General features: G+C 40.6%; 1 protein-coding gene across 1 annotated transcript; it reads left to right on the forward strand.

Annotated features, from left to right (window-relative positions):
• Positions 1–588: 588 nt before the first annotated feature.
• Positions 589–21,999, forward strand: STEAP4 (STEAP4 metalloreductase). The gene is made up of 5 exons (XM_075747150.1): positions 589–718; positions 16,582–17,037; positions 18,387–18,914; positions 19,538–19,702; positions 20,724–21,999. The coding sequence occupies exons 2-5, from the start codon at positions 16,582–16,584 to the stop codon at positions 20,991–20,993; spliced, it is 1,419 nt and encodes a 472-aa protein (XP_075603265.1). The 5' UTR covers positions 589–718; the 3' UTR covers positions 20,994–21,999.
• Positions 22,000–23,666: the final 1,667 nt, after the last annotated feature.

A 23,666-nucleotide genomic window follows, 5' to 3' on the forward strand; every position in this document is an offset into this window, starting at 1 on the left:
TCCAAACAGATGTGTAACATTAAGAGCTTTACATCCTCCCAGAGGCTTATCCCTTAAAGACTCTTTTCTCAATACATATTGATCGCAGGCTCTGGGTCCACAGGATCGCTGTAGCAGTCAAGAATATCTAGAGAATCTCAGAGATCAGGTACTTTCAACCATCCCCATGCCAAATTCCTTTCATCCCGATATGACATTCTTGCTGTCCCTACCCACAGCTGGAATGGCACAGGAGAGCCATGACACAGAAAAAGCAGCTCTCCTTCCAGGCAAATAGTTGGTGTTGTACTTCTACAACATTCTTGGCTTCTGCATTTCTCAGGTTAGTCTTCCAAGAGTGGGGGAACGCAGCCAAACCTTAGCTCTGGCTGATAGCCAAGGGGCAAGTCAGTGGCAGCATGACAGAAACAACCACAGCTTCACCTCAGCTGTAAATACAAGGGCTGGGACTTTCCCTGAGACTTTGACGGGAAGTTCTTTCAACCCACACTGACAGACAAGGCTTGCAACATCCCCTCATCTCGCCCTCCCCTCTACGGTCGCCCTGGCTTCCACTAGATAAATGCCAGCAAGGCTGTCAGGGTTTCTGCACTCTGCTGCGGGCAATAGGACCTCTCTGCGACTCCTGGGGTCTCTCTTGCTCCATCGCAAACAGCATCTCACCGGCTGGGAAAGCGCTGGCTTGCCTTAGGGGGACTGGAGAAGGTTGAGTGCACAGGTGAGTTTTACACAGACAAGCCGCAGGTTTCTCTCACTTCTGCAGGTGGGAACAGAATGGCTAAACTGTCAACCTGAGAAGTTTAGGTGGGCTTGAACTTCAATTTTTAAGTCTTCTGATATAATTTTACCCTGCCTTTCTCCCTGCTAGACACAAGTATACAAGCCAGGGCACGTGTCCTGGTTTTGTGTTGACATTATACAACCTGTTAGTCACTAAGAGCTGCTGTAAGGAAGCACTGAGACATAGGGAAGGATTTGTATCTGTAAAGTTAGGACAAACTAGAACTTTGGATTAGTCAGTTGGTATTCAGAGAGTTTACATAGAAGATAACAAGCTTATTTAATCTTCCAGAGGTGTTTGCTATAGTTAAAGAAATGGAGAAAGTTTCTGCAAATAAGGATTGGTCAGTGGATTTTAAATGATGAAGCTAGAAAGCAGATTTTCTTTCCCAAGCCAGAGCCAAAATTGTGGTCTGAATTTTAGTAGCAAGTGCAGGTACTCCAAGGGTGTATGGTTTACCCCAAATCATAAGTTCTCACTAATAACAATTGGAACTAACGATTCTTTTCACTTCTGGATTCATATGTGGATTTCATGTTTTCCTTTCCCATTCAAGCAGCATACCAATTTTAATCCTGTTTAATATTTTATAAGCATGGGCTTCAATGCTGCAGAAAGAAATGGATTTTTCTTAAATATTGTCTTATACCAGCTCCATGTTATTAATTCAGAGAATATTTGCAGCTGTCAGAACTGCTCTTCAGCTTTGATATAGGAAAATTTCATATCCCCTCTAAATCTGCAAACACAAACTGTCACTCAGACTATAGGCCAATTTTTTCAAGACTATTGAGACTTTATTAAATGATGCAATTAGTGGAAGATATAAATTCTTTTTTAGATATGGCCTTCCTGAAGGTCCTAGATTTGTTAATAGCAATGATTTAGACTAGAATGAAGTAGTACTGTAACTACATACCAAAATATTCCAATAGTCACTGAGAAATCAAGCATCCCTGTGCTTTCTTCCTCCATATTGGAATTTTTTTATACAAATATATTAAGCACTTCTCATATTTTGGGCAGATGGCACATTTTTAAATGACTTCTCTTAATTACAGGCAGAAAAGATAACGGAATAAGGGGTCTACTTCGTGTTGAGAAATTATTAACAAAGTGTGTTGCCTACATTAGTGTTTTATTTCAGAGTAGCAACTCACTTGGGAACTGTGCCTGCTGCCCTCAGCCACGTACCATGCCGTGTTTCACATCGCAGAGCAGGCTGGGGACATACAGTCTTGGCTGCTTTTGGGTGGAACAAAACAATCCCATCGCTAACGGCAATTAAGCTCACAGGACCAGACAGAGCTAGTCCAAAGTAAAAACCCCAGCATGTGCCTAGCATGGGCGTTACGTGCTCAGAACCACCTTTTTCTCCCTACAAATCCAGTCCTTCAAAAATACAGACAGCAGCTGAGGCTTTCAGGGAGGGTAGTTAAAATCTGCATATTTTAAGGCCTCCCTCACTGCCTCCCAGTCTATTTTTATTAAAACCTGTTTATTTGGTAACTTCAAGAATTGAGCCAACCATTTCTCCCATTCTGTTCTTAGTTATAGTGCTAGCAGAGTGTAACTGCAACATTTTAAAAATTTTCTTTTCTGCAGAACATTTTATAGATGTTAGCATTTTGACTTCATTTTTATTCTACATAGATTTTAATGTACGTTGACTTTGTTTTTTCAAAGCTTTTTTTTGGGGAAGAAAAGATAGGGACAGGTATTTGAATGTCACTTTACAGATGCTTATTGCAATTCAAATGTTTCTTTTTTGGCCTTACATTCTCTAAAAGAAAAAATTGGGGTGTTTTTTCCTCTTTTGACATCACTGCTTAGAGCCACACACTCTCTTCTTTTTCAAAGTTTCTCCAACATTTATTCCCCTCAGTGAGAGCATGGCCAATAAAATAGTCAGCAAATTCACTTACTTGATGTCATAGACGGGGCTATGAGAAATGAGTTCACTCCCAAATGTCCTCGTGGAGCATTTTCTGGGCTGCCGACGCGAGCTCTCCTCACTGCTGTCGCGGTTTGGGCAGGGTGCTGCGGCAGGGCTCGGCGGGCAGCGGGTGGCAGCTTGGGCAAGCGCTGGTTATATCTGTGCTTCTTGGAAACGGAGGAGGAGCGGGAATAGCTGCCAGCAAAAGCATTAATTAGAGGACTGACAAAGCTGCCTCCCAAGCTCATAGTGACTACTGAGTACAGCCCTGGAGACACAATTGCAAAGGTGGCTTCAAGCTGGTTTTTTTTTTACTTTACTAAACTATTGAGATGACCCTCTCCTGGTCAGATTACCGGAGGAATGCTCTAACTTTGGTGGTGGCAATGTGCTGGAGGCACAGGCTCGGGCTGCCCGGCCCAGGACCGCTCTTCTCATGCTCAGCCGAGCTGCTTTGTGTGTCGCGCTGGCAAAGCGTTGCAGATCGCCCTGTTTCAGCGACAGGGCTAGATCTAAACTTCCACTGGGAGATGCGGATCCCATGGCTCACTTTGGAAAACATGAGGTTCAGATTAAATCAGGAGTGAGGACAGGTTCTCAGCTCTGAGTGATTTCTTTCCACGTGTTTTTCCCAAGTGGAGCAGCCTCACCAGGACAAACCTGAATTTGCAGAAAAACCATTTCCATAAACAGCATGATATCCCATAAAACCAAGAATATTAATAATCTCATTTGAATTCCACAACTTGAACTGCACCAGAGCTTCATATAACTAGCACTTCAAAGGTGCTTAATTATAATAATCTGCTACAAACTGCTTGATCAATGGTAGAAATGGCTCAGCCATCCACCTCAGACAAGTTACAGCACCTGAGGACTGGGATCAAAGTGTTCTACTGCTGCCTGTCACCAATCCATTAGTGATACCAGCTATGTGAGCAAGTTTCTGTAGGCCCCTAGATAAACAAGCCTTAAGTGCTAAAAAATTTAGTGGAGAGGTTGATTGCCAAAGAGCAAAACACTTTCTGGCATCATTAGAGCACAGGAATGTTTGACAAAGGATTTCTCTGGGGTCATCCCATGCTGTGAGAGCAGGAAATACGTAAAAAGACATGAATACTCACAACTGGGTAATTACACAATAATTGTAATAGTATAAAATGGTAATGCAATAAAGACAATGGGTTTATTCAGAAAACCCAGTTCCTCATTTTGTATTACAAAAGCAGCATGACACTTTGTTTTGTACCTCCTGGCACACATTCAACTCACTTCCACCCAAATTATATGGAGTAGACCTCAGTGACTTCCAGGACTAAGCAGTTCTGGCAGTGTTAGGGTCAGGCTTTTTTTGTGGATCTCAGAAGTGACTGCACATATATTTAGGGGGAAAAAAAACCACCCTGAAAATCACCCAGCAGATCAAAAATCTTTTGCTTCTAAAATTAGTGGAAGATCTACACAAGCAGAGAAAGTCAATACTTCCCTATGTAGATCTAAAAGAAGATTTTTTTTTTTTTTCTTAAAAATCTGGATTGGAAATTGAATTCAAACTTCTGGATTAGCAACCTAGAGCACCTACCAGAAGTGGTAGCTGGGACTTTTTAAGAGAAATGAACAACAGTTACTATTTTGATTGGTGACACACACTGAAAAATTTACTTAAGCAATTATTTCTTTAAATATGTCATTTTAAAAATTAAGATTGAAGGATTTTGAGACAAATTCCCTATCAGCATAAAAATAAGTTACTTCCTCCAGACTGCTCTTTGTTTTTCCTTATTATCTGTTTGCAAAGTGAAGCCTTTTTGTACCCATAAGTGACCTCTTTGTTCCATCATCTTTCCCCTTCAGCAAAGTCTAGTAAGAACACATAAGATTTTCATTTGTCTCTGCTCCACATCATGTCCCAAATATCCACCTTTTCCTTCACTCTAATTGCACGGATAGGGCCTGGTGCGCTCCTTTCTTGCATATTGCATTGTCTTGACGCGCAGAACCAAGAGCATAACTTCTGCCTTGACCCCCGCGTATTTCACAGGGATAGGAACAAGAGATACCCAGTGACCTTGACTGAGACCCAGGAGCAAGAGGAAGACAGAAACCAGGGTGACTTCTCTCCGAAGGTGGCAGCCTCTGCATGACAGGGTTCAGGCAGCAGATTGGTCAGAGTTCCTGTGTAAGGTTTCCTATGCCCCCGTGCAGCGGACTGTGGCACAGGATAATGCTGGCTGCCCTGCACTGCGCTGCCATCAATTCGGTGGCGATGCTGTGCTCCAAGAGCAGCAGCGGACAGGCAGTACCCTGGCAGAGGACTTTCATTTGCACCAACGCCTGGGCAAGGAGCTGAGGTTATGTCCGAGCGCTGCGCACGCTCATCCCCACTTGCCAAGCCAGGGAATTACCAGCAGCAGCTCAGGCATCTGCAAAACCTGATCTGAACTCAAAGGGAGCTTTGGTCAGAAAAAAAAACCAAACTAGATCTTTCCATTTCTCAGTATAGGATGGTGCCACCAAAAGTTCTGCAAATTTTTGACGAATCTCACCTCTGGTTGTTTATTATTATTATTATTATTATTATTATTATTATTATTATTATTATTATTGCATGTTTTTAAATTCAGGCTTCTCAGCAGTTAATTTTCAAAGCCTGTAGCTTAAGGTTGTTGCTTAAAGACTCCTGAAATCATTGGATCAGTAACAAAGTGAATTTCTTCCATCTTGAGAAAGAACTAGTTTTTTAAAGATTGCCAGATAAGAATTTTTCCTTGCTGAAAAATGCAACAGCATTTAAAACTGTCTTTTTATTTTTTGTGAAGAACATAATTTCTTTATTTCTGAAAATATCAGTGTTCATTTAGTCCTGAAGGCAGGCATGTCTCTTCAGATACCACTTGATTGCAGTCAAGTAGGAGAGAAAAATGTTCAAGTCCATGCAAAAGAAAGGAAGGAAACCAAAAGGAGCAAGTAAATACATTTAATGTACTTTACATTAAGTGAATAAGGGAGCTGATAAAGTTATCCACTGTTAAATCGCATGTCTTTAAACAGTTTTTTATAACAGCATTTCAGTAAGAAAGAACACAGATTAATGAATTTTCTGTAGAATCTGCTTGGCCCCATTCCAGACATGTTGCAAATCCACATATATTTGTTTTGGCAAGAAAACTTCATATTCGTGTTCCTTTTTCTTAAATCTTTCACTATAGTCTCCCTCCCACACCTCAGATTTCTAAGAGTGTAAGACAGCCAAGAACATAGTCACTGTGCCGCAGCAGCCACCTTGCCTTTGATTTTATCACAGGTGTTATGAAGGAACTGGGCTTCATCTTCTTCCTGCTTGTGCCAACCTGGCCAAAAGCAAGTTAACTGAAAATCAACAATTCCATTAGTGTAAATGGGAAGAGAATCAGGCTTATCATGCACTCCTAGAGCTCATAATAAATCCGTGGCTTGAACTCTTACATTTTTAGCGCTCTGAAGGTCTGGGTTTGTTTGGTTGCTGGTGCAGTGCCAGCTAATTCCAGTCTGGGTGTATCCTACTGATGGACTGTCGGTAAAAGCATCCCAAATAACATCCCCTGCCTCATCCCCTGTGCCTTTCGACAGACCACAATGACACAGGGCCACAACCGAACAGCTGTTTCGCACTTGGTTCCTTCTCTTTTGGTGGTACAGACATGCATGCGGGTGTGTGTACATCATGAATTTTAGGGTGTCCATTATTTTAGTTTGATTTCTGTAGGAAGTGAGATTTCTCTGATCATGCAGAGAGGTATGTGAGTGTCTGTATGTGTGTGTGTGTTCCTCAATCATTTTTTTAGTGATGATTTCAAATAAATATACCAGGAGGACAGAGGGCTCTATTTTCCTTATGTTGCATGAAAAAAGGCAGCTGAAAACCCCACAGAAGAGTCCTTATAAATGAAATACTATACTGTGACTGTATACATTTAAAAGACCTAAAAATCCATGAGAAGAAATGTTATAGGAGCCATCTCCTGTGATTGGAAACAGCTTCAATCAGTGCTTGTAATCAGCCTAGAAACACAAACCCCTAGGAAGCCAGCCTTCATTATTTCTAGTGTTAGTTCTCTGTGAGACAGAGCTATTTGTTAATGTCTCTAAATGGCAGATAAAAGATGCTCAGAAGAATAGCTTCACAGTGAGGGGAGGACTCAGCAGGAACCCAGGAGGCGCTTCTCCATGCGTGGTGGATCTGAAAACATGTCTTTTAAGGTCTCAGGACATCTCCTGGGCCAACCGGGGTAAATCCAGTGTTCCCTGCACTGTAGGCAGGTCTGTCTTTCCTTCTCACCCTTGCTCGCCTTCAGGTGTTTTATGAAATATTTTCATTTTCCTTGCAGTTGACTATGCTGGATTAAAGCTTAATACCTACACAGCTCAGAACAGTACAACAGCCCTGAAAAGACTGAGGAAATTACTCAAGTTATAGCTGGGTCTTATGTGTTTATGGGAGCAGTTGGAGGTGGTGAGATTTCCAGTTCTCTCAGTACTTTGCTATGATTTAGACAACATTAAGCACATCTATTTAGGCCTATACTTCATCTGTTTGAAGAGCCTCCAGGCAGCTTTAGTGTTCTCCTGATAAAAAGTGAAGATGTGGGAAATGCAATGTCCTCTGTAGGAGGATTTATTGTCTCAAACAATTATTTTTTATCAGCTTTTTCAAAACTTGAGGCCCAGGATATTTGGCTGAGAAGAACAGCAGATATTCATTTGCTTGAAAGAAAATTCATGAATAATTTGTTGTAATACATTTGTTAGGAGTTATTCTGCTATTTTCTTTATGTGTTTAAAAGTACTGGATTAATCATGGGAGAGTAGTTTAGCCACATGCCTTTCAGTGTTAGGTGTATCAAGCAACAGAAAATGCAGTTTATAATTTAGGGCAGATTTGGTTCAACAACTGTCAGCTTAGAAGAAACAGTATTTGTTATAGAGTGCATTCTTTCTCTCTCTGTGGAAATGGCAAAATGAAATTTTAAGTAAATGACATTCCCTCAGAGTAGTGTACATGTCTTTCCAAGGAGACTTTTGAAATGCCATTTCACCTGTTTTCCAAGCTATATCAGAATTGCTGAATATTATGCATGTGTAGCTTTACTTCATAAAGATACTTCCAAAGCTGCAGTACTACTACTATGCAAGAAATGAAGTATTAATCACTCTCTTTTTCTACTATATGTAATTTTAGTGTACTAGGGTACTATTGTCTAATATACACCTTTTGATCATAGATGACAAGACAAAGCAAGACTTTCATTTACAAAAAAAAACACCCCAAAAAACAAACAGTTGGGGATGACTTCTACCTGACAGTACATACAATAAGCAGCTAAGACAATAATGAGAATTAACTCTATTCCTGAAAGAAATTGTTTAGCTTTGGAGAAATTGACAGCATGGGAAACTAAAAATTACCAACCAAAAAGTATAATTCCATACAAAAGTATGTACTCACTTACTTATTTGGTTGAAGTTCACCGTGCCCATCCACAGGTATACAGGGATTTGAAGGAAACAATGCAAAAAAGAGACTTGGTGTAAAAACAAAACCAAAAACAACCAATCAAAAACCAGCCACTTCCACTGCTTTTGACACTGTTGATTGTAGGCACTGTTCTTCATTGCCACCAGCATGAGTACTTGCCACATCATGGTGTCAAAGCACCGTGCAGCCCACCTGTTTTTGAGATGGATGTATGTTTATCAGGTAGGGAAGGCTGAGGTTACACAGAGGCGTCAAGGAAGCAAACCTGATAGAACCTGTTTAGTCTGTTCAAGGAGGTATGAGGAAGGTCTGCAGTACACCAGACACTTCCAAAGGGCTTATTTTCACCAGTTCAGTCATAAATGCCAACTCAAGATTAGCTCACAGTTGCCCAGCAGGATTAAGACGTGTAATCACATTAAGTCCGATGGCATGCTGGGCTTCCTCTCCGTAGTGGTGGTGAGAATCTGGTTTCAAAGTGTTTTGCAAGAGAAGCACTCTGAATCTCTGTTGGTGAAATGAGTTGCAACGTGCTCAGCCCTGCCTGTGTGGTTCAAAATATGTAAACAAGTTATTGAATCCCTGTAAGGAACTGAATGTTTTCAGGTGTTTCCTGACCAGGGAGATACAGAGCTGTGGCTGAAGAAGATCTTTAGCAGAGGTTTGAGGACTCTTATGTCCTTATGTGGATGCTGTGTGAGAAAGTTCAGCTGATCCTTGCTGTAATGACAATGAGAGATTTGGGAAAAAAGAAAACAGAGAGAGAGAGAGAGAGAGAAATCCTCTGTGTTAAAACAGCAGCAGAGTTAAGGTGAAATGTAAGAAGTCATGTCACCAGCTTAAAATGAGGTCTACAGGAGGGCATAGTGTGAACCCAAACCACTTGTCCCAGATGTCCTGGTTTCACTACTGTACAAGCAGAGTTAAACACCAAAGGTTAGTGAACTGGAGCGAAGGATTAACTTCTTCATGCAGCAGCGTACTATTAGAGATCAGTTGTGCAGTGGACTAAATTTAATAAGCTCCAAAGTGTCATTCTAAGTGTCTCCCCATCATTATAGAAAAATAACTCTTTTGAAATCTGGAGAAACAAGCTTCTTTTAGAAAGGTGAACCTAGAAAACAGACTGTTCATACCAGTATTCTAGTACCTCAATCACTGGAATATGCAGTCAATACTGTTGTCATGACTCATGTATAACTGTATTTTAATTCGCAGAGATGAATCTACCCCCAGCATGCTGTATCATCAGCCAGAGGTATTATGTCAGGACCTTTATTTGCCTCTAGAATGTCACATTAGAACAACCAGCAAGGTGCTCCAGAGAGGCCATTCTCCTGCCCAGCACTGTTTATTATTTGCATAGTGTAACAGAGTCCCTGCTGTTATTTACAGGGAAATAGCAGTAAAAATATTTAGTTTACATAGAAAGAGGACCTTTGATACTTCACTTTTTAAAGTTATGCTCCCATAATATTTGTTCTGCATATAAACTTTATGACTACCTTTGGGATTATGACTTTTACAATGAGCTTAGAAAGAAAAAAAAAAATGATAAATGGATCAGTGTTGCAAATCTTGAGACTAGTTCCTAGAGTAGACAACACCATAACCTACCTGGGTCACCGCTGTACTGGCCATTAACTCTCTTCTTATTCTACTTATAAACCTTTCTTTTACATGGCTGTGGATCAAACTCCTGGCAATGCTTTGGCCATTTATCTTCTCATAGTCCTTATATCCTGCTTCATCTTCTAATCTTTTGCACTGAATCAAAAGATAAAAGAACACAGACCTAGTAGAAGGTTTTGGAAAATGATAGAGGGCAAAATACAGAGAGTTTTTGTCACGGCTGGGAGCCACCACAGGCCACCAGATGAGGTCAAGTGCTCAAAAATGGACTTGTCCATCTAACAGAATAATAAGCAGATTATACTTAGTTCTGAAGGTGGGAGGATCACATTCCATGAGAAGTACAATTTGAGAGGAAAATGAGGTCAGAAGATTTCACAACTGCTTAAAGAAACTACGTTAAAAGCAGAGACGTAAAGTTTGCAACACAGAGGAAGGACAGCAGTAAGATAGCCACGTGGCTGGAGCTGTGAGTTCTTCAGAAACTTCAAACTCAAAACGCATACAGAAATCAAAATCTATGGGCAAGCACAGAAGAATAGTACTAATATGTTGATAAGATTTGAAAAGCAACGGCACAAAAAGAAATGTAATTACTAAGGTACATCTAGAATAACAAGAAGTTTCCTGTAAAAACATAGACTGTTAAAGTAAAATCAAGCAGAGGATTGATCCACCACTCAAGTGTGAGAAAGCTATTGACTAATGCCTCCAAGAAAGCCAACTCTGTAATGTCTGTTTTGCTCTTTCTTCACTAAAAGGGTCAACCGTGATAAAAGGGTTTACACCAGTAGCAAAGAGCTGAAAATTCAGGCTAGATGACAGAAGAAACAGATTAGGCCATCCTTAGGTGAGTTAAATGACCTGAGATCAGTGAGGCTGATGGAATTCACCTCACATTGTTCAGGGGATAACTGAAGCATTTCCACAGCCATTAATAACTATCTTTTAAGAACTGTGCGGAAGAGGTAAAGTTTTGAAAGACTGGAAAGGCAAGACTAACAGCTATCTTTAGAAGTAAGAAGAAAGACGAGGTGCAGAATTATGGCCCAATCCATTTAAGTACAATTCTCAAACAAATAGAGGAAGCAAATAGAAGATAAGAAAGAAATGGGTTATAGGCACATGGATTAATCAAGAAGAAATCATCCCAAATCAACCTCATTTCCTCCTATAACAGGCTAACAGGTCTTGTGAATCACAGAGGCTATACAACTTGACATGAATGAAGTTTTTATAGTGGTTAATGTTAGAGAAGATTTTCAAAAGCCTACTAGGAAAATGCAGCCTATTTTAAACTAATATAAGGTAAGGTTCTGCAGAACTAGTGAACAAGCATTTTCAGTCTCTCAGTTAATCATTGTCAAAATGGAAGACTACATTTACTGCAGATATACAGGGGTCTCTCCTGGCAAAAGTCCTGTTCCAGAATTTCATCAAATGGCATAGATGCCAGGATAGACACTATGCTTATTAAAGCTGACAATCTGACAAAGTTGAAAAGGACTGCAAGCATGTTGGAGGACAGGCTTAGAAATCAAAATGATCTTGACAAATTGAAGCTACAGTTTGAAAAAATATGGTGCTATTCAACAAGGACAAGTGCACAATACAGCTCTGAGTCAGAAAAGACTACAGAAATCAAGGATGGAGCAATTGGTGTGGGAGCAGTCCAATTAAAGGACCGGGTGAAACTGGATGGATTTACATTAGTATTTCAGTTCTGACCAGATGTTGAAGCAGATCACCACTTATCAAGCTTTGCTTTACACCACACAGAGGTCTTGCAGCATATGAAACTAGATTCCTTTCCACAAAAGCTGAGACAGAAGACATGCTTTAGGTGCAGCCCAATGGACTGCAGCTGCTAATGGGCACTCAGCAGGCTGCGGTACTAGACCAAAGTTATTCCAAGGTGGAAATCTCTGACACACGGACAGTGTGAACATCATGTGCTCAGCACCAACTGTTTCACTCCACATCTGGGTTCCTGTTGCCACACTCTACTTGTTGAAGTACTCATAGCCTTAATGCATCACAAGCTGACTATGAATCAGCTGTGTTGTGAATAAGACAAATGTGACAGCAGGATGATGTGTTGTCTATGAGGCAAGTGAAGCAATCCTTTTCTATCTGTAAGATCTCAGCAAGAGTACTGCATACAGGTTTAGCACCATACTTTTAATTAACAGTGGGGGCAGTTTAGCCTAGAAAGATCAGAAGACAGCCATGAGAAAGATCACCACTCTCAGAAGCATGAGTTGCATGGAAAGATCTGGGATTATTTTATCTAGACAAGAAAAGGGTGAAATGGTAACGGCTTTCACATCCAACAAAGACTGCAGCAAAGAGAAGGGGATAAATTGACACCTGCGTCTACTGTGAAGGAGGTGATATAGATTAGACATAGGAAAATCTGCCTAATAGTATGGCTGAGAAAGCAGTGAGGAAGGCTTCAGGATCCACAGCACAGGAAGGTTTTACAAACAGGTTAGACAAGCATCTGTCAGACTTGGTTTAAACAGAATTCATCCTGCCTTAGGGAGGGAAAGGACTAGATAATCTCTTGAGATCACTACCAGAGTTATTTGGTTTGCTTCTTTTTTAAATGTAAATAGTCAAATGACTCTTTCCTACTCCTTTCATCTTGTCTTTCTACCTTCTGAATCATTCCACTGATCTCCCATCTGCCATTTCACATTACATCTTTCTGATCTTTCCATTATTCATCCCAGTCTACATCTCAGTCCCATCTCTGCCTTCCCACTTGTGGCACTGTACTTCATCTGCGGCAGTGCTTCTGCTAGGAAATCCCTCCTTTTTCCCATGTGCAAGGCCACATGCCTGTCTTCATTCAAATTCCTACATAACCAAAGTATTTATGCGTAATTACATTGTACCTTCATTCGGTTCCCCTAGTGTTTATGCGGTGGCTAAAAACAACAGTTTTGCAGTTACCATATTTTTTTTCTTTCAGTGCCTCCTTTTATCATTAGTGGGCAAGAGGTTATAATCTCAGAGATTACCACCATTTTCCTTAAAATAGGATCATTCGTTGTATAAGAATAGAGCAACAATGCAGAAGAAAGGGCACAGTTAATCATTACAGAAGCTTACATGGATTATCTTTCAAGTAATAAAAGGCATCACTAGTGCTTTAATATTAGAGAGATGGATATAAGCAAAAATATTATGTATGGACACAAATCTCTATGGCTTTTTCTCAGATAATATATAGCTACATATATAAAATAACAGACAATGATTACCGCATGTTTGTTTGCTGGTATTTCCACTTTCCCCTGGCACTTTGAGAGCGCTCAGCATAAGCCATGGGCACAGAGCAGATCCCCATTGCCATCGGCTGCTTCCTGACACCCCAGTGTCAGCCTTCAGGCTCAGCTCCCAGACACCAGACTGGCCCTGCAGTCCTTGTGATGTACTTCTGCTTCGCATCCTTCACGCTGCTGTATGACATAAACCACCTTGTCCTATAGCAAGTGAATATCTTCTCACATCATTGCAGCTATCGCTGTCATGGACGCATTTTCCTTGCTTTGACTTTACACCCAGCCAGTTGCCATCAGAGGCTGCGTTTTGTGCAAATACACACGGAATTTATCTATGCACCGTCTATGTGTCCATAACCTACCGCCTGAATTAACCTCCACTGCAAAGCCCACAACCTTCTTTTAGTTCAACAACAGCCAGCCGGCACAAAGGCATGTTGGAAGGAAGGAAGGAAGGAAGGAAGGAAGGAAGGAAGGAAGGAAGGAAGGAAGGAAGGAAGGAAGGAAGGAAGGAAGGAAGGAAGGAAGGAAGGAAGGAAGGAAGGAAGGAAGGAAGGAAAAAAAAATTCAGTGGAAAAAAATGTATTTAATTTCCCTCTGTGTTAGAAGGAGGCATGGTCCAGAAGGTCTGGGATTTAAAAGCAAAATTGCCTTGTCTTACATGTGATTTTCAGAAGTAGCAGATGCACTATTAAATTAATACCAGATTTGGAATATACTTAATTTGTTAAGAAATTCATTGGTGACCATTTTATTTCTGATATATAAAGTGTACCATCATAACAGCTATGGGCATTCCTATTAAGTAATTCTTAAAAAGAAAAGGTAAATTCTGCTTACTTTATTCAAGCAAATTGTCTCCCTTGTTAAAAATGGTATTAAGATAAATTAGACCACCAGTATTAAAGGCAGCATTAATGCTCTTCAGCTTTCTATGGAATAATATTCCCTGCCTTGTGCAAGTCCCTTTACATCTTAGATAGTGCTCCAAGAAACTGTATTTTGAAAAAAAGAATGTTCCTTGCATTCATTTTTCTTTTCATCTCCCTCTTTTGTCTCTTTTCTGGCAAGAGGAGTTCCGTGTTCACTAGCAAATGAGATGTTCAGTATTAGTGAACAACAGAAGTACTTTATAGAATTACTTCTTGCTGGTGAATCCATTTCTTTTATTAGCTCAAACAAAACATATCTTTAATGGATCTACTAAATATATTACCTGACAACATTCAGTTGAGTTTTGGTTTTTTCCAGTCTTACTTTGGAGAGGAGAATGGTTTGCATAGTTGACTCAGCAAGAACTTAGTGGTTTCGTGAGGGTAAATACAGAAGTTTTCAACTGGACGATCATGTGTTACAAATCAGTTTTATTTTTCATTTTAGATAGGAGCCTACTTTGTTAAAAGGAAAAATTAAGAAAGAAAAGTTGAGTCTTATTAGGTACTGAGTTGGACCATTTATTAATATTACATATGCAACTCTTCTCCTCTTTTTGAAATACAGACTATCCCCAAAAAGGAATTTTATAGCTTTAGTCACATTAGAGCCTCATGGGACATTAATAAAGCCCTCAGAGAACTATTTTTAAATATGTCAAAGGACTTTGCATTTGTATGCATGTGTCAGAGCACACAAATATGCAAGAGACATTCAGATGGATCCCTTTGAGGATCTATTTTCATGCTCAGTGTGTTACCTGACGAAGTACACAGAGTCCAGCTGGGTAGCTGGGACTGCAGCTCTGGGAGAGTGGAGCTTAACACCCTGCAAAGCCTCCCGTGGGACCTGCATGAGCCACACAGCCCATGAGCACACAGATCCAAGGCCCTTCTCTGCCTGAATCGATGCCTTCCCCAAATGACCAGAAGCAAACTCCCTTGGCAGCTCTCTAAATCCCAGGGCTCCCACAGCTCATTGTAAGAACGATGATGAGCAGGCACTGATGCTAACTGAGGGCTAGCTAGCTACATACAGAGCTAGTTAAAGCCAAAATCTTCACACACAATTTGCAGAATAAGCATTTCTCTGCCTGTCTTGATAGTGAAGCTTACACCCTACAGCACAGGCCAAAAAGATGTGTGCATCCCTGACTCACGGCCCTTAACTCTAGGTCACAGCAGGGTAGTGGGGAAGTTCAGGCTTGATCATCTTATTCACCAAACGAATGCAAGTTTTGGGTCAAACAATTTAAAATCATGCCAGGGTTTTAAAAAGCAAAAACTGTTCTGGCTAGAGAAAATATAAAAGAAAATGAAGAGTTATCGTCTCAGTATTTTTAAATGGCATAGTTTCGTTCTGAAGGGTGCTTCACAGAACAGTGTAGACAAAGGGTTAATAAATAGCAGTAGCAAAGCAATTGGTTTGGGTCTAGCTAACCATTCCATGCATTTCTTTCCTGCAAATTGGCAAATCAGTTATTCCCACAGATTTAATTAAGACAGTTACCTATGATACAGTGAAAGACTTGAATCAGGGCTCCTGCATGTTAAATGGCCGCTCTACGTACTAAATTACTGGCCAGTCCAAGAGAGGGGTCTCTCAAGATCTCCTGTTGGAGGTCTTCCTTAGAGCCTTAGGTTTTCTGGTCTGAGTTCACCTTTTGTAGAGTGAGGACAACAGCTTGTGGACCTACTGCAAGACCTTTGGAGCAGACCCTTTTGATTCTGTATTTGTATCGTGGGTCTCACTCTGCAAGTACAGAGCGTAGGTACTGCTATGGCATGGATAATACATTAAAGACTTTGAAGCTTCCAGGTGCAGTGATAAAGGAGGATAGATAAAAACCTCAAAGAGAATTTTATTATGAGTAATATATAAATATCAGAAATAAATGTTCAACATGAAATATTCCAATTCCACTGTCCAAATGTTTCACAGGACATTCTTCAGGAAATTGAAGAACAATAATAAAACAAACCGGCACTGACTAGTCATATTAAGGAAATACTGAGAACAGATAGATTTGTAGCTACCTTTTATAAAATCTCTTCTTCAAGTATTTTACGAAAGACCTTCCAGATTCTAATCTGATTAGAAACACACGTCTCTTCAGTGTTTTTCTATAGCACAAGTAAGCAGAAATTACTTTGAGATGTGTGCAACCCTTTCTCTCTGTGCTCTGTCCTTTCCTCCTGCTTTCCCTTTGAGAGAGGAAAACTGCAACAATTCAGCTGAATGTTAAAATCCATAAAATGGATGGAAAAAAACATGCCGTATGAGATGGAGAGGTGAATATCCAGAAATGTTTTTTAAAAACTGTGCAGAAATCTTCTGAGAGTTTGTACTCAGAAGAGTGTGCAGGAAGCATATTAAAAGGCAAGAAAACTCTCAGATATTTATTTTGCATAGCCAGAATGGATGCTAACCTTTCATTTTCAAGAGACTGATGTTTTGCTCAGCTTGTTTCTATTAATTTTTTTTTTTTTAACAGATGAATAAAAATTCTTCCAACATAATGGCTTTGGCTCCTACCACTTCTAACAAAAGGGAGACAGTGTGTATATTTGGAACTGGAGATTTTGGAAGAGCTCTGGGCCATAAAATGATTCAGTCTGGCTACCCCGTCGTGTTTGGAAGCCGGAGCACGCAGGCATCCAATCTGATTCCCAAGGATGCAGAGGTGTTGAGCCACGCAGAGGCAGCACAGAAAGCTACCATCATCATTATAGCAATCCAGAGGGAACACTACAACTTTCTTACATCACTAGCAGAAATTCTCCATGGAAAAGTCTTGGTGGACATAAGCAACAACTTAAAACTCAACCAGTATCCTGAATCCAACGCAGAGTACCTCGCTCAGCTGGTGCCCGGCGCTAAGGTTGTGAAAGCATTTAATACCGTGTCAGCCTGGGCCTTGCAGTCGGGCACATTGGATGCAAGCCGTCAGGTAAGACTGAGCAAGGGGGTTTCCTACGTCATAGAATTATATATCGAATGGTTTCTTGACAGCTAAACAAAGCATACATGGGACATACAAATCAGACAGGGTTGAGAGGGAATTTTCACTATAATTGTCCGTTTCAAATTAAATGTGAGCTAAAATTTACTATTGGTTTGTAATATGGCATGACAAGGAATAGCGATAGCTTGCCTCCAAACTCGGTAAGGTGTTTGGACACATTGGAGAAGCAAGGAAAGAAAGATGGCAGAGCTAGAAAGAGAGAGACAGCAAATCAGGAGGAAATGAAGGCTTCATCAGTTGTTCACCAGGAACGTAAAGTTAAACAGAAAGGAGATAGGAGGAATATATCAAAACAAGAATAAAATGAAGAGAGAAAAAAAAATGGAGGCAAGGGATGTGATGGGCTAATAGAATGAGTATGGGCAACAGAGGTGAGCTGGAAGGTGAACAAATTAATAGTTTTCTAAATCAGAATCCATCGCCACAGAAGTTTATCACAACAAGAGTGTGCAAACCACTTTAACCAGCTCCTTAACCACAGGCCAGTGAGCACAGAGCTGGTCATACGAAGCAACACAGCAGCTTACTTGAAGACAAATCATTTATTACTACTCTGTTTTCTGCCACTCTGAAGGATAATGCTTTTGTACAACATACAGTTTCCGCCAGCTACTCAAACCATTGCTAGCTTTGCTTTCTGCTGCCAGATAAATGGATTAGGCTAAACCTAAGGACCTCCAAGCCTAGACTCTACAAGCCTTCAACATATCAACGAGAGCAGAAATTGCCCCCTTTCTCCCAGTTCCAAAAGGAGTATTGTCTTGCATACTCACAGAAAAGACAGTTTCTGCACTATTTTATTAGACTTGGAAAGAAATAATATTTACTTTTGTGATAGGGCAATCATGTTTTAAAGATCTCTGTCCCCAGTTCCCTGGAATCCTTACAGACCACTTTAGCAGCAATTGAAAATTTTGCTCCTATTTACTCCTACAAAATCTTACAAACTCCTTGCAGGTCTTCAGAAGAGTATATCAAGTCTTCCAGGCAAAGACTTGTACTCAGTGTATTATACACTGTTCCTTTCAGAATCAAAATTTTGCCACTTGAAACAATCTCCTTCTCCAAAGAAGAGATTCCTATTCTTAGTTCTTGGACCTGTTGGCCAAGAAAGTACCTATAGGCTACTTTTTGCCTATAGAAATTAAGGCCAGCAGGGAAGCCAACAAGTAGCCTAGGAAGGCTGTGCTCATCATCCATATCCAGGCAGGACAGCAGTAGAGGATGTCACAAAAGTCTGTCTAAATAAAACTTCTGTTTGTTTTTGGCTGCAGGTGTTTGTCTGTGGAGATGACATGGAAGCTAAACAAATGGTGATGGATATTGTTCGTGCACTGGGTCTCACTCCATTAGATCAGGGATCCCTCTTGGCTGCTCAGGAAATAGAAAATTACCCTCTGCAGCTCTTTCCAATGTGGAAGTTTCCCATCCTTTTGTCCCTTGGCCTAGTTGCATTCTTCTTCTTCTACTGTTTGATTCGTGATATAATATACCCTTATGTTTATGAAAACAAAGACTTTTCATTTTTTATTGCAATTTCCATTCCAAATCGGATCTGCCCTATATTGGCACTCATCCTTCTTGCCTTGGTTTATCTCCCTGGTGTACTTGCTGCAATTATTCAGTTATACAGAGGTACCAAATACCGCCGTTTCCCCGACTGGCTGGACAAATGGATGCTGTGTAGGAAACAACTTGGACTAGTAGCCTTAGCATTTGCGTCTCTGCATGTTTTGTTCACTCTTGTCATCCCAATTCGTTCCTTTGTAAGATGGAGAATCAGCAGTCAAATCGTCTCCCAGGTAAGTTTTGTTCCCTGCTCTATGTCTTCCTTTCTTCTGGCCCTGTTACAAATACTACCTTCTATCTTGAGCTTCAGAAATTCATGTGGATAGTCTAAAGTTCTTTACAATAGGGTTATTTTACTAGTTTCTGTGTTCCTTTTAACCATTGGTATATCCAAAGTTTGCTATTATGTTGATTTGAGGAGATTTCTGGCCTCAGACTTCCTCCTAGATAGTCTACATATTTAATAAAATAAGCAGGGAAAATGTAAACATTAAGAGTAATTTACAGAAACATATTTCCCTATCTCTCCATATACCTTTAAGAATGGCACATATTTCAACTTTAGAAATGGCAAACATTTTGACTTTCTAACCTTATTTAACAACAAAGGATCACATATCTGTCCTCAATGGTAGGCCTACAGCAGCGTACAACACGCACAATTATAGGTACATGGAACCTATAAGTAATGTAATGCCTCTTCTGCTTTTTGAGTGGGCATTCAAAGTAAATCTCTGATGATTTTCAGAGAGTTAATGTATAACATTTATCTCCCAGTTGCCTTAAAGGATATTTCTTCTGCATATTGATCCTAAAACTGCTATCACTAAGATATACCTGGTCTTCTTTTCTTCAGGTACTGAACAATAAAACAGAACCCCTCAACAACACTAATGCCTGGCTTAGTGACTCTTACTTGGCTTTGGGGATTTTAGGATTTTTTTTATTTGTTCTGCTGGGAATAACTTCCTTGCCTTCAGTCAGCAACAATGTCAACTGGCGAGAATTTCGATTTGTACAGGTAAGAAAAAGGCATTCTAAAACACCTTCTTCCCTTATAAACTATGACCACAGGCAGGTTTACTAAAGACTTAGGACTTTCCTCCATTAGTACCTCCAAATGTGATGTGTGCACTATCCACCATCACCCAGTGAAAAAAAAAATATCTACACGGCTATACAGCTCACCTGTAAAAATACACAACTGCTCTGATGGCTGCTTATGGTACAGCTGGGTTTACTGCATTAACAAGAGAAAATTGGGAAGACGTGAGCTCCTAAATGACAAACAGAAAGCTGACATTGCGGAATTATCAAATTCCACAATTACACTAAGTCACAAAATATTTTAGCCATTTATTGGGCTAATTGTGTTGGTTCACAAGATAATTCAGTTAAAATGGGTCCACACAATGAATTTATAACACAGATCCTCTCCATGCCAAGCATCTAAAAAGAATCTGCAGTTTCTGCAGACTCTAAAAACTGCTGTGCCTATAAACAGGCTGCCCTTGGTAAAACTATAATCTCAGCCCCCATTCAGAGGAAGCTTGGTGCAAGCTGCCGTGCCTCTGCAGGAGCGGGGCTGGCAGGGGAGGGGAGGCGAGGGAAGGGGAAATTACTATCAATAAATGTTTCATCAAGGCCAAAAACTTACATAGTATGGTAGTTCTGGATGGATTAGCACTACAGCATATAAAAAGCTTGGATCTTTCCACTGAATTTCCGCATTTTGTCTGCATTTTCACAAATATGACAACCACTAGGCAGTACATTTGAGCTAGCAAAAATTATCGGATTGCTGATGGAGAAAAGAACTAAAGAAGTGTGTTTCATCTAGATCCATTTGAATGAATCTTTATTAAAAAACAATAACAGCCTTTATATTACATAAAACAGTTTCATTTCAGCAGTCCCCAATTAGTCCCAAAGTTGGCACATTCCACAAAGCATACTGTGTCCTGTAAATTGCAGTCGTTCCGGTTTAATTTATTGTTTTAACCTCCACTTCTTTCTTTTTTCTTTCCTTTGCTCTCCCCTAGTCCAAACTGGGATATCTGACACTGATTTTGTGCACTGCACACACGATGGTTTACGGTGGAAAGTGGTTCCTGAGCCCATCATCGTACAGATGGTATCTTCCAAGTGCCTATATGCTCTCCCTCATCGTTCCATGCGCTGTACTGGTTGTCAAATTTGTGTTGATATTTCCTTGTCTAGACAAACCTCTCACACGAATTCGACAGGGCTGGGAGAGGAATCCCCAATACTCAGAACAGTCAAATTACATTATCAACAAGTCTGCTGTATAATTAGATTAACCTGTATTATCAAAAAGAAGAAAAAAATATTTTGAAGGCATATCAAAATGAAGTTCTCAGCTCCTTTATCTGGAGAGTGAGAGAAAAAGTGAAAAATTTGGCCAGGCCCCAAGTAAAATAAAGCCACCCCAATGACAAGCTTAAAATACAAATCAAATAAGGCCCCTGGGTTCCTGCACCGCAGGCATGCTTTCACACAGGTGCAGGTCCTCTCTTTTGCTCGGTATATTCCTCCTTGCGTTATGCACCCTCCATTCCTAAGAAGGGTATGAGAGAAGTAAGTGGTGCTCCATGTCCCTCCTCTGTCATTCCAAACCCCCTCCAGAGCTGGGCAGAACCAGAGGAACCTTTGGTGTTCCATGGCATCTGCTCCTCTTCCCTATGCTGCCCGTTGGGACTCAGGTCTACTTGCACCTACGCACATGCACACAGATCCACATGCACACACGCACGAACACACACCCTGCTTCTACTCCCATAACGGGTGCAGGATGGATGCTAGCTGAGGAAGAGCTCTCTTCCTCCCAGCATTAGTTCATCCCCCGTTAACATCTGATCCAAAAGAGACCTATATTCATACCTTACAGACAGTTGAGTAAGATTTGTGTACAGGAACTCTAATGTTCAAAGTATATGGGCCAAGGATTACTGAATCCTTGCTTGTACTGGTCTACCAGAAACTCAGGTGGTAAAAGGATAGAGGAGAGACCAAAATGCCAGAAAGATGTGAGATGGGCTCACAAGCCTAAGCTTCTCTACAAGTACAGGCAAAAAGTGGTCAGTGATTTTTTGTGTAAACAATGAGTTGTAAGGAAAGAAACTGAAGGAAAATCCTATTATATCCGGGGCTGTATTATATGTCATGGTTATATCTTATGAAGAGAATAGTGTTGATTTTTCAAAAAATAAATCTTTGGATTTACAAATTTACAATATTACAGATATTCTATGAACATATACATATTTTAACCAAAATAAAGAATTATTTTTTTTTTTATAGTGTTGTGCTCTGTTATCATTTCTGGAACCTCTTTTGATACGATGCAGCTGCTGGTATGCTCAGTTACACAAGGGTTTAGAAGGCCTTGGGGCAAGGAATAAAATGGGATCCTGTCTTCAGCCAGCTGCCCGGGCTCACTTCCTCCATCCTTGTTTGCTCCTTGGATGCTCGCATAAGCAGATCTTCGCTTAGTCATCAAAGTGAGCTGAGGATGTTGTGGAAAACCAGGATCCAGCTGGGATGGTGACCTCCTGTTAAATTGGAAACAGAGGATCTGACAGCCTCCTTCGCACTGGACAACAAAGTCAAAATGTGTTTGCTTTTATAGGAAGAGAAATGTTTTCTATCTTTTTTTCTCTCTGTTGTTCTCCTCCCTGTTTATACAGAGGATGAATACTCACAAATATGAAAGTAAGAGCATGCTAACTAGTATAGCTAACTGTACTTTCAAACAAGCACTATCAAGCAGATTTTATTAAAAAATAACTATCTGAATGATACTTCTCAAAACATTTCTCCACAAGGGAGTGGTTTTTAGTTCTGGACATACATTCCCTCTTCACATCATCCTCTGGCCCAGAAAGAACCTGTTCTTAATCCCCCAAAAGAATGGTAAAGAAGTCTGGTCTATCAGCAATTGGTGGAGCCAGATTTCTTGGAAATAATTCTGGCACCGAATACTCTTACTAACCAGCACTGGCGCACATGTCATACTTGGCATGTCATAAACTGATATATTTATATAGGTCTAAACAAAAGTTTTCCTTGACCTGTCACTCCATTTCAAGATTCCATCAAAGATTTTTCCATGTTAATCTTATGGAATCATTTACTACAAAAGGGATTGGTATGGGCTTGAAGGGCCTAAGTGACAAGACTGCTGTGAGGGTGCCTGTAACACCTCCGCACAGCTCCCTGACGAAGAGGAGAGAGAGGCAGAGGCAGCAGCGAGACAGGAGAACAAGACAGACAGTGCATGTGTTTCTGTGTGTGTATACAGACAGAAGAGAAAGGGACAGACAGAGCAGAAAGAAAGTAGCACCAGCCTGAGTGAATATCCTCTAGATTTGCTAAATTTTGGGGCCAAATTCTGGTCTCAGTGACAGAGCCACTCCAGATTTACGTTATTACAAATAGTAACAGTTCCAAGACACAGATACAGCCTGGCTTTTCTTTATTACTTATTAAAGGATTTATTTTCAGGGTTTCTGCCTATCCAGATCTAAACCCAGCCCTTTTCACTCTCTCACAGCTGAATCTATGGGTTGGAGTTTAAACTGCAACAGCCACGGCAAGTAACACCCATTTAATAGGTGTCTATGAAATACAAACATTGCAAATGCTCTGGCTCCTTTCCTCTCAGCAAACAGGCTCCTGTGTGCTTCTGAGTGCCTTGCGTTAAGGAGAAGCACAGGCCAAACCAAGTCCTCTCTACCCTCACTGAGAATTAGTGCAAAGTACCTGCAGCCCGACCGAGTACCACCTGTATATTCACTCACTGCTAAACCAGAGCCTCAAACACACGCAGGACTGTAGCTCTTGCAGGAAAGACAAAAGATCTTCCTCAAGGACTGATACCACGTTGCTTTGTTAGGCTAAAACACAGCCCGAGACTTAGTGAAAATGCCAAGCGGCTGGGCACGATTTGCAATTTGCTGTTTACT

The sequence above is a fragment of the Balearica regulorum genome, chromosome 2 (assembly GCF_011004875.1).
Source record: "Balearica regulorum gibbericeps isolate bBalReg1 chromosome 2, bBalReg1.pri, whole genome shotgun sequence".
Lineage (NCBI taxonomy): Eukaryota > Metazoa > Chordata > Aves > Gruiformes > Gruidae > Balearica > Balearica regulorum.